Below are 12,570 nucleotides of genomic sequence, written 5' to 3'. Positions count from 1 at the left end.
AGAGAGGAGGGTGAGAAAGCGGCTCTAGGGTTTCTTGACTTTCATGAATGCCGATTTCCCTCACCCAAGGGATCTATTTATATTATGAGCTACTATGGTTTCACCCTTAACCCTAATTGAATAACTTAGGCCCTAAACAATCCAAAGATCCTCCTAGATATTAGGATTGGACGATTTTAAGGTCTCCCAACCCTAAAATACGTCCACCCTTATATCCATAAGGATACATAGACCAAAACACAACTATCACACATTTGACAGTTTATGCCCCTTTATTCAATTAACCTTTTTAAGTCACCAAATTAATTCTCAATTAATATATGACTTATATCTATCAAATAATATTATTATTCCTTTAATATATTATTCTCATAATATAATAACAATAATATCTCTTCTCTCTTTACAAATAATCATGTCAAGTTGCTAAGGTGAAGGCAACCCAAAAGGACCATGCACAACCGGGTCAAGTACTTACCAAATATAGTTACAGCCTTAGACGCTAATCCAACAGTAATATCCATTTCTAGTAATTATCTCTTTTAGGGATAATGTTAACTTACCAATTAAGAAAGGATAATTATCATATTTAAATGGATAAGCCATAAAAAAGGGAAAGTCAATCCTATAAGGAACCGCCCCCTCTTATATCGAATTAACCCTTATCTCGATATCTATCTTACTTGAATGTCGTCTTCCTTTCGGTTTGTGCAAACTCTCAACAATCCCTCCTCTTAAGTTGTTCGACTTTTGACAAAGAGAAAAGGAAGAAAAGACTTGGTCTCATTGCTTGGATCAAACTTTTGGGGTGTGACTTCATTAGAGAGGTATTTGTTTAGACCTTCAGATAATCTAAGACAAAAGACCAATTTGGTTTCTACTTCATCTGAAATAAAGTTTTATAAACAATTAATACTTCTACTTTTAATTTTTGTTGCTAAAAGTTCACTAGAACAAGATCCATGGTGGATTATGATGATTAAAATTTTGTTTGTTATTTCTTTCGTTGATATGTGCTCAAAAATCATAATAACTGAACACACTTGATGTTAAGGAATTCATAATAATTCTTTGTTTGTACGAAGATATGAATTTTGAAAGCCATCGACCAAATAGTAAAAGAAAATTAATGCTTCAAAGTGTTGGTATTGAGTTGATAAATATATAGTTCTTATTTTAATAGGCATGTCTTTTTGGTAGGTGTCATAATTTGAATTTCCTTTTCTTGTTTATAGAAAAGGAGCATTAGAATACACATAAATAAGATAATGAAATTGATCATGCTCTTTTGGAATTCATACACATAAGGTGATCTTGGTTTAGGATTTGTTTTTGTAGAGGTGATCAATTTGAACCTGTATCACAAAACCATAAGAAACAAATTCAACCAACTAGTATGTAACAGAGGAAATCATATATACAAGTGTAGCTAACTAGTACCTTGTAACAGCTAAGAAATTTGTCTCTTTTTTTCTTCAATGTTGGTGTCAGCAAATCTTTTTCCCCTTCAAAGGTTTTTTCTTCCACAATAACGCCCTTAATATGTTCAAAACCTCTTAGCTACACAAAACCAAACTACATTTAGTTAGAAAATATATATGTTGAGATGGAAAAAATTACAAGGTAGAGCAGTACCTTGTTTCTTTGTGCCGTAGATTTTAGTTCACATAGGATGTAATCTTGTAGCTGAGTGAGGGTGCAGAGGCTGGAGAAGCAATTCTTGTGGCCATTTTTATGTCCCCATCTCTCGACATGTTCTTTGTTAGGTACCACTACCGCCACCAATGATGACTTGAAACTATCCCCGTACACCCATATCTAAAACCACCACACGGTCACATATATACTTTCCAAATACTAACACTGTAAGTACTAAAACAAATGAAGATGAATGATGATAATGATTACATCTTCAACGATGGGAGTGATGCCATAAACTTTCTCTAGATGCTCAAGTGCAACATACTCTCCCTGTGATAACTTTATCAAATGTTTCTTCCTATCAATAATTTTCACTGCTCCATTAGGTAATATCTCCCCTATGTCACCTGATAAGAACATCCACAATGTAAGTAATATAAGAGTTGAATATGGTGATGACTATGATTGAATAGAAGTTGAATGGAGTATGAGTAATGAAATTTTAATGATCATCAAATGGTTTAATAGAAGTAATAAAATGGTGATTAGGATTGAATAGTTGTTTAATCGATTTTGGTTGTTAAAAGTAAAGTTGTATAAGTATTTAATGGATGATGTGTTTATGGTGTAGCAATCCATTTAACTCTATAGAATTCAACATATTGCTGATGTCATGCTCTCTCTCTCTCTCTCTCTCTATATATATATATATATATATATATATATATATATATATATATAATATCAATCCTTGCAACATACACATATAGATAATCAAATTTACAAGCCTAGTAAGAAGTTAAACCTGTATGAAACCACCCATCTACCATCACCTCATTTGTCAACTCTGGATTCTTGTAGTATCCGGCAAAACAAGATTTCCCCCTGACACATATTTCACCTCGTGGAGGATATGCCAAAGGATCGTAACCCATATCTGCAACTTCTTCAAGACGTAACTCGGTGTATACAAAAGGAGGACCAACACTCCCCACCATTGACATTTCGTATGGATATGCAACTGCAGCTAAACCACAAGTCTCTGTCAACCCTGTCACAACAAACACTTATTATTATTAGGCTGCTACTATACGTACCCTGTCACTCACATAAATTGCCAAATTATAGGGGTACACACGTTCACCCACTTATACAGGGGTACACGAAATAACTGGAAGGTACATATAGAATTAGCCTATTATTAATAATATGCATGTAAATAATATTACATCTCATCATCAAACTACACATACCATATCCCTGTAGTACAAAAGCACATGATGTGACCCTCAAGAACTCTTCCACCTCGGGGCTTAAAGGGGCTCCTCCAGATACAATAAGACGTATCCTACCACCCAGTCTATTCCTAATCTGAAAGAAAACAATCATCTTTAAATTCATTTTTCATTGAGCCAGGAAAATACATTTACATAACTGAAGGATTCAGATAAACGTTCAAAAGTTGGAGTAGAAAATAAATGAAACCTTTCTGAACGCCAACATATCTGCAAATGGTGATGCATAATTTTGCTTATAACCTGATTTTAACCATCCAAGCTTGCTGCAAATCAACAGGAATATCAAAACCTACAGTAAATTCACAAAAACCAATTGTGTGGACAAAATCATTTATTGATAGATTACTGATTATATAGAATGTCAAATATTTTCCTCCGCCTTGGATTAAGTTCTTCTAGTCCTTTCAACACACCTAAAAGACGACTATAAGTGATCAGTAAGAAACTATGGAGTAAAAAAACATGATTAGGAAAACCGCAAAAAGGTTTCGTTTAGACCCAAATTTCTACACCTTCATAAATTCTTTCCAAAACACGAGGTACCCCAGCTAAAAATGTTGGTTTCAGTTCAATCATATCATCTTGTATAGCATTTATATCCTTCAAAAGATAACATTCAGATTATCAAGTAACACACACAAACACACACATACACACATATATCAGATTTTACCCCATGATAGAAGCCAACAGAAGCACCCATACGAAAAAAGTATTCTTCAATCATACGGTCAAGGATATGTGCGAGAGGTAGAAAGGATAAATAAACATCATCTACAGTCATCTATCATATAAGGTTCCGTAGTCATGAGCCAGAAAAAAGCATGAATATATATGAAAGCAGCAAGCCAAAGGATAAATGATCAAGTAAGTCATCATGAAGATGTCTTCATACCTTTTCCTCAAATTGTTTCATAAAAAGATCGACCCCAAATATAGTTGTTGTAGCATTTTCATGTGTTAATATAACACCTTTTGGATCTCCATTGGTGCCACTTGTGTACATAATTGTACATATGTTAGATGGCTGAGGTGTTTGTAGCTCCGATGGATGTTGGCTACCCTACTCGATCAACATCATAGAAAAAAGTTGAATTTAATTACTCAAATCATAAGCATATATATCTTGATGGAGAAACATGATGTTATGAGAGTTGGCGAACCATATGAAGGAAGTCATTCCATGAGAAAGATTTTATTCCAATGGAATCTGCCTTTTCCTTTTCCTCATCTTCCATGGAAGTGAAGCAAACAATCACTGCATTTAAACAGGGTTCAAAGAAATTGATTCGGTTGTCACTGCATGCATGCATGCAATTCCATATATTTACAAGGTTTTCTCACCCTTGAGACGTCGAGTATGTGTACATTCAGGATCCAGTAGCTGCCAAATTAAGCAGAGCGCTTAGTTATTTAGCACATAAGCTGACGCACTAATATATTTTAAGGAAAAACTAAGCTTTGCCTAAGTTCTCACCTGTTTAACCTTTTTATCTTGGACAAAAACAATATCAACTTCAGCATGCTCTAAAATATAGTTTACTGCCCCTGCCCCTGTTGGATATATATTTACAGAAATCCAATCAAGATCAAAGGAAGGGAGGGTTTTAGGTTAATTTATAATTAAGTGAAAAGGGAAGAAAGAAAAGTCCGGTTTTAATGAAGCAAATTTTACCAAGGGTATCATATAGAGGTACACAAATGATGCTCTGGGCATTGCAAGCCTATATTCATTCACGTAGTCATGTAACATATAATTAATGCATAAACATATCATGGTAAAATTATGAATCGAGTTGAAAACTGACCTCCATTGCTATAATCCACTGAGGGCAATTTGATCCATAAATTCCAACTTTACAACCCTGTTATTCACATACAGCTTGTTGTTACAAATCAACAATTGTACAAACAAGGTTAAGTTTCTTAAATATTAAAAAAAAAGTTGTGAGAATTCTTTAGACCAAGCATAGCAAGTCAATTTAGAAAATTATATATATATATATATATATATATATATATATATATAATGCAAATTACATATGTATAGTTGTAACATATATATGCTTACAGATTGGACTCCAGAAGCCCTAATGGCATAGGAAACATGCAGAACTTCCTCATATACAGTCTTGTAAGTTTTCCAAATGTATGGACCCCACTGAAAGATTAAAATACATGTTAATGATACGAATAACACAACATGAAAAAATCAAAGCAAATAACATAATTAATTAAAAGAAGAAGAAACAGGCGTAGTTTGGGTTGTACCTTGCCATCAACGACTTCACGCCATCCAAGCATCCTATTGTCAGGATACTTGTCAACAGAAGACCTGCATGCATATTGGAGGTTAATTATAAAAGATTCATGATAAAGATACAAAGTAGGAGTTTTTTGCAAAAATAGATTGCTTTTTAAATTAGTTTGAACAAGTATGTTTGTTTGAAAAACCTTTGTAAAAGTAGGCTAGTTTTTAGACTGGCCCACATTTCTAACATTTCTATTGATCTAACAAAGTATATATATATATATATATATATATATATATATATATATATATGTAGAGAGAGAGAGAGAGGTAAGTTAAAATAAAAACAGTAAATAATGTGAGAACATAAAAATAATATATTTATGTTATTATTCTGTAATGAATGTTGTATATATTTATTGTTGAAGTAATTCTAATATAAATATTAATGTTTTACTATTCATATATTCATTAAAATGCTATTATTCTATTATAAATTTATGTATGTGCATTTTTGAAGTAAATTTTAATTATCGTTTTAACCTATGAATATTCATTTATTTCTTGTTGAACAATGACATAAAAATGTGGATACAAAAATCACTGCAGCATAATAACATAAAAATAGAGTTTTTACGTTCTCACGTTCTTTACTATTTTTATTTGAACTATTTTTTTTCTCTCTCTCTCTCTCTCTCTCTCTCTCTTCGTGTGTGTGTGTGTATATATATGGGAAAAGTGAATATACCCTTAAAGATATATAAGCCTAAATACCCAAATTCATCATACTACATTGTTTTGTGTCATATATATACATGCTAATTGTTAAATGTTCTTAGAATTCAACTTCTAACTTGATTTACTTCCAAGATTTTTATAAATTTCACATTTATCTTCTTCTTACATGATTTTCATTTCCAATTATAATATATATAGCCTAGTAATTGTTCGGCAAAAAAATGTGCTATAAGAGGAAGATAATAGTTAAATTTCGAAAGTCTTCAAAGTAAATCAAGTTAGGGATTGAAGTTTATAATAAGTGCATCTAACAAAACAACTAATTATGATGAGTTTGTGTAGCTAAGCTTATATACCCTTAAGGGTATATATATATATATATATATATATATATATATATATATATATATATATATATATATATATATATATATATATTTCAACACTAACACGTTACCATTCCAACATTTTAAATTTTATTTTTATTTTTTGTTTTCCTCTTTTATGATCGAAAACTCCAAATTTTACCTCTTTTAGATTAATATTTGTTTACATCTATGATATATATGTTTTAACTAACAAATTATATATATTTTCATTTTTAACCCTAATATGTTACAACTTCAGTAGTTTTATCTTATTTTTTGTTTACCTCTTTTATTATACAAAACTCCAAATTTTAACTTTATTATATATTATAGATAATTTACTTTATTTAAAATATATAATTTATGTATTATTTTTAACAAAATAAATCTTAAAATATATCTTATCAATACCTTTAAATACATAAAACTCATAAATAAAAGATATATTAAAACCATATTATTATACCAAGTAAACGTTAAATTATAATATTAATTAAATACTAACTTATAAAATTTGAAAGGGTGATTTTTCTTTCATTATGGTTTAGTTCGTAAATTGAAAAAAAATTTAGTATGAAATGTATAGTCTAAAATTTTAAAAAATTCGTGTATATATATATATATATATATATATATATATATATATATATATATATATATATATATATATATATATATATATATATATGTTCAAATGAAAACCCCTAAATGTTAAGAACCCTAAGAACCCCTAACTTAAACTACAAAATAAGATCTGAGTTATTTTTTGGGTAAATTACACCAATCGTCCCTCGTGTAGGTGCTAGGAAGCACGTTTAGTCCCTATTTTCAAAAATTAACTCGGATCATCCCTCGTTTGATTAATAGTTGCACGCTTCATCCCTCATAAGTTTAAATTTGCAAGCTTCATCCCTTACGAGTTATAAAATGACTATTATGCCCTTTTGTATTTATTTTCCAATTAATTAAATGTTATAATAAATATTACTAATTAAAAATAAAAGAAAAAACCCAAACATCCCTACCACCCTACCCCTACCCCCCCCCCACCTTCCTTTTGCTCATCTCTCTTCCTCCATTTTCTGTTAATTCTTGCAAAACCACAGATCCACCAGTTCCGACCAACCACCACCGGAGCACACCCCTTAAAGTCAAAATTTGGTCACTTTTTTTGTAGCCTCCCGTATTCATAGAACCATCAACCATTTTTTTTCTGAACACCGCCTTTAACAGGAACCACTTCACCGGTAACACCGGTTGCCCATCAGGGAACCCAACCTCTACACCACCTGTTTCTAACCTCCACATCACCGAAAATAGCAACCGTTGTTGCAACCACCCTCGAAAATTGTCGCCTTCAAATGCCACCTCTTAACAATCAAACTTGCTGTTGAATACCGACAACCATTTCTGAATCTCACCTTCACCAAAACCGCCTAGAACTGCCACGAAATCAGGGCCTGAAAACCATATCAAACACCGCATGGAATGTGATCCCCTCTCCGTCTTCGTCGTCAATTGAGAAGATTTAGGTTCGATATGAGCTTGCTTCTCCGATCTGAATCTCCCTCTTCTTCGATTTACAAGTTTAGGGTTCATATTTTGAGATTTGAATGATGACTAGTGCTGGTTACAGGAGGTGATAGCGGTGATAGATGGAGGTGTCGGAGATTAGAAAGAGGATAGTGAAGAGAGAGAACGTGTGTGTGGCGGAGATGAACGATCAAATTCAAAGAAGAAGATGAAGAAAGGAAATTGGGGAAAGAGAAGGGGTGGCTTGGTGGAGTCGCCCGGAGAAGTCGCCAGAGTAATGAAGTCGGAAAAAGGTGTCGTCGGAGTTGCGACTGTGGGTGGTGATCGTGGATACGAGGTGTTTCGAAGAAGAAAGGGGTTTGGGAGACGAGTTATGAATGTCTGCTTAGGGCCCCGATTTCTTTTTAAAAGTTTTTTTAATAAATAAATAATTAATAATTACAAAAAAATAGAAAATAGATAAAAATAAATAAATAAATAAATAAGGGAAAAATGGTCTTTTTATGCCAAGAGGGACGAAGTGTGCAACTTTTAACCAAACGAGGGATGTTCAGAGTTAATTTTTGAAAATAGGGACTAAACATGCTTTCTGGCACCTGCACGAGGGACGATTGGTGTAATTATTTTTTTGCATCCAAACACTCCCACTCAGCTCAAACACAAACACTCTATCTATCATCATCAACTACCACCATTGCTGCCACCTACCGTCGCCACCACCTACCGGCGTCGCCACCTACCATCGCCACCACCTACCGACGTCAGTTCCAGCCATCATCTACATCATATACCAGCATCATCTTTTTCTCCTCATTTTTTTTGGTGAAACACCACCAGATCTACATCAGATCTGGTGTCCTCTATCTTTTTTTCTCTCGATCTCCATGAAAGACCACCTGGTCCACCACCACCTCTACCAACCTTAGATGTATGTCTTCAACCTCCAAAATCCTTTGTTTTCAACAGATCTGAAGTGGTTCCATCCAGATCTATGATCTTCGACGTTAGATCTATGATCTCCGACGTTAGATCTATGATTTCCGACAGTAGATCTATGATTTTAGCTTATGGATCTATGATTTATGCCTTCAGATCTACGATTTCTGACGAGATTGACGGACTAGATTTGAGATTGATGTCAACGGCCACCATAACTACTGTCTTTCCGCTCTGGTGTAGCACCGCCAACTCAACTCCATTTTTTTCTCTCTGATCTTTAGTAAAACAAAACCATATTTGCATCAGGTATGTTAAACATAGTTTTTTTTTATTCTTTCTGTTAAGTTGTAATTTAATGTTCTAATTTCTCATTTATTGTTTACTTTTGTTAAACATAGTTTTTTCTACTATTAAGTTGTTAATCCATGTTTATTATGTTGTTTTTATAATGTTTGCATCAAGTTTTTATTCACTTTATGTTTTATTGTTGTTAAGTTGTGAATTGAATTTAAAATGTGTGTTATTATGTTAGTGTTTTCTTAAATAATATGAATTTTAATTTTTTTAAGCTTTGAACTGTAATGTTTTCATGTTTTAACTATTGTTTAGTTCTATTTAAGTTAGTTACTGTGAATGTGTGAATTAATATGTTTTTATGTTATAAATACAATGAACGAGAGTCCTAAACTGATTATAAAATTGTGAATGAGAGTTCTGCAAAACTTTATTAAACTGTGAATTTATATGGTGCACACATGTATCTGATTAATTTTGTATACTAAACTATGAATTGTGTATTACGTTGTAAATTTTATTCACGGCTTAATATATTAAATTCACTATTTAATACATATAAATGTCTTCATATATTAACTCTTAAATATAAGTTTTAATTTGAAAATATGACTATAAATATAATTTTTTTTGTCTTAAATTGTGAATTTATTATATTAAGCTGTGAATTTTGTATATTAAACTGTGAATTGTCTGTATTAAGAGTCTTAAATCGATATAATTTTTGTGAATTTATATTTTTTGTATTAAACTGTAAATTTATTGTAATAAACTATAAATTTTACGTTTAAACTATGTTTTTTGTATTTTAAACTTTGAATTAATAGCATTAAGTTGTGAATATTTATCTAAATTGTGAATTTCACTATATTAAACTGTGAGTTTTTTTATATTAAACTGTGATTTTTGTGTTTAAAAGTATGAATTGACTGCATTAAACTATGAATTTCTGTTTAAACTGTGAATTTCTGCATTTTGCAGTGAATTTTTTGTTATATTTGTTAGAATATGAATGATTTATCTATAATTTTTTTTAATTTTCTTATGAATATTATTTTTTTACTGTATAAATTTGTAAAAATCCATTAGTTTTTATAATTGTTTTGCATTAAATTCAAAACGATTTAATTAATAGGCTTTATTAGACTGTGAATGTAATATTTAAATTGTTAATTCTTGACTTTATTTACAGATCTGATTTGGAAAAAATGACGACTACTATATTGATAAAGGTGGTTGGTGACGGCATGTGGTGGTAGAGTTTGATTTTTTGATTTATTTGAATTAGTGAATTGTTGTAAAACAATTTTTATTAAGTTATAAATTTTTTTGCATTAAACTGTAAAATGACTGTGTAAATCTGTATTTTATATAAGTTTTGTGTTAAAATATGAGAGCATATATGGATGAAAATATTAGAGTGTAAAAATTATAAGTGTGCTCTTTTCATACCAAAAGACAAAAAAAAATTAGGATTTTAATATGTTTAATAAGAGTATCGTGTACATATTACTAATTAATTGAGGTTCTTAGGATTCTTAATCTTTTATAGTTCTCATTTGAACCACTCCATATATATATATATATATATATATATATATATATATATATATATATATATATATATATATATATATATATATATATTCTTTATGAATGTATATTATGGACGTTTCCGATTATAAATTTTCAATATTTCAGGCATTTTGGACTATAAAAATGTATTTCGGATATTTCAAACTATATGTATCGAACATTTCGGAATAAATATATTCTCACATTCACTAGGACCCCTGATGTTGATGTGCAAAATTCGATATCAAAACTTTAAAAATAATTAAAAACATGTATTTTAAACAAAAATTGGAACATATGGTGTCATAGTCGAAAAATACAAAAATGTTATGTCTTTTGTGCCGTTGAACAAAAATGAAAAGGTCACCATTGGACATAGATGGAAAAACGATGGTCAGTGTTAAAAAACAATGCATTTTCAATTTTTTTTCAAAGGAAAATACATTTTTTAAAGTTATTTAATTTGTAAAATTACTTTTCTAATTATAACATAGTTTTTTTTTTTTTTTTTTTTTTTTTTTTTTTTTTTTTTTTTTGTTGTTGTTATATTTCTAACAAGTTATATCATTAGGAATATATTTTGGATATTTTGGATTATAAATTAAAAACATTTCATAGGTTTAGACATTTCATTGATCTTGTATTAATAGTGTTGTGTATTTCTAGTTAGTAATGAGATATATTTGATTATTGAATTTGTTAAAAATAATACATAAATTGTAACTATATATTTTAAGTAAATTAATTATATGTAACTAATAACAAGAGTAAAATTTGATGTTTTCAAAATAATAAAGTAGGTAAACAAAAAAAAAAAAAAACTTCAAGGAATAAAATTATAACACAGGAAGGTTACAAATGTAATATATATAATTTGTTAGTTAGAAATGTTAGAAATAAGGGGGTGTTTGGGATATCTTTTTGAAAGGGAAAAGAACTTTTGGGAAAAGATAACATACAAAAGATGTTTGAGAAAAGATAACATACAAAAAATGTTTGGGAAAAACTTCTTGAAAGCTCCTTTTGGATTTTTTAAAGAGGGAAAGTCAGGGAAACCTGATTTTTTGGAACTTTTCCCAAAAGTTCTTTTGCCCTTTGAAAAGATACCCCAAACACGTGTTATCAAGGTTAGAATTGTTAAAAACGGTGGGTCATACTAAAAACCAACCTATTTCTACAGATACTTTTCAAACAAACCTATTTCTACGACCCTAGTTTTACAAAAACCTCTACAAAGTAGTTATTGAGGAGACAATGTTTGGCAACAATGTTTGGAACTTGGAAGAAGAAATAAAATAATACCTGAAAACATCCCAAGTAGTATTCAAATGAGAATCATCAAGTGGTGGGAAACAATGTTTGGCAAGAAGATTACGGTAGACAGGACCAACAGATGGATCATGACCACCGGCACCTTTTCTTCCAGATTCCTCCACCTTCACAGAAAACTGTTTATCCATCTCTCGTCTAGCTAGCTAGCTAGCTACTCACTTAGTTGCTTATGATCAGTATCCAGCTTCGGGATCCGCTAAAACACAAAGAAATACTGTAGATAGTTGGGATTCGATACCAACAAACCAATTAAATTAAAGAAGGCGAGTACGTACTATGACTGAAATGAAAAAGAGATGCATGTGGTGTTGGTTCGTATGACGAATTTAAGTAAAGCAAATTAATGCATTTAACCTCCTGTGGCCTACCTACAATGGTCCCATCCTATGTATATACAGTAACGCTATATATGCATACATACATATATATACTTGACTACTTGTACATTTCCAACGGGGATAATTATAATGCAGTTATATATGGAGTATAGTGTGATAAACACATGTATGCAACATGTTTTTTCTGGTCTCTGAAGACGCCATTCATTCCACAACGAAACAACCACAAGAATAAATAGTTACAACATCAAAAAGATAACCCC

The 12,570-nt window shown here is 30.9% G+C and overlaps 1 protein-coding gene across 1 annotated transcript; it reads right to left on the bottom strand.

The window, feature by feature from the left end:
• Window positions 1-1,153: 1,153 nt before the first annotated feature.
• On the bottom strand, window positions 1,154-12,269 carry LOC145073178 (long chain acyl-CoA synthetase 1-like). The gene is made up of 19 exons (XM_079019742.1): window positions 11,940-12,269; window positions 5,211-5,274; window positions 5,011-5,100; window positions 4,748-4,804; window positions 4,615-4,663; window positions 4,417-4,493; window positions 4,284-4,323; window positions 4,103-4,197; window positions 3,835-4,002; window positions 3,613-3,723; window positions 3,452-3,539; window positions 3,286-3,352; window positions 3,127-3,202; window positions 2,895-3,012; window positions 2,447-2,692; window positions 1,909-2,048; window positions 1,636-1,818; window positions 1,441-1,560; window positions 1,154-1,355 (listed from the first exon to the last, which is right to left on the bottom strand). Exons 1-19 carry the CDS (start codon window positions 12,095-12,097, stop codon window positions 1,320-1,322), a joined length of 1,983 nt encoding a protein of 660 aa, XP_078875868.1. The 5' UTR covers window positions 12,098-12,269; the 3' UTR covers window positions 1,154-1,319.
• Window positions 12,270-12,570: the final 301 nt, after the last annotated feature.

This window comes from Lactuca serriola, chromosome 9 (genome assembly GCF_051521515.1).
Source record: "Lactuca serriola cultivar US96UC23 chromosome 9, Lser_US96UC23_V15, whole genome shotgun sequence".
Lineage (NCBI taxonomy): Eukaryota > Viridiplantae > Streptophyta > Magnoliopsida > Asterales > Asteraceae > Lactuca > Lactuca serriola.
This window is presented reverse-complemented; position numbering and strand designations above follow the sequence as displayed.

Coding starts and splice junctions, on each gene's coding strand:
- LOC145073178 (XM_079019742.1), bottom strand. CDS start 12,097: ATGGATAAACAGTTTTCTGTGAAGGTGGAGGAATCTGGAAGAAAAGGT. Junction 4,003..4,102: donor GGAATGACTTCCTTCATATG/GTTCGCCAACTC, acceptor TTGATCGAGTAG/GGTAGCCAACATCCATCGGA. Junction 1,819..1,908: donor TCACTCCCATCGTTGAAGAT/GTAATCATTATC, acceptor TGGTGGTTTTAG/ATATGGGTGTACGGGGATAG.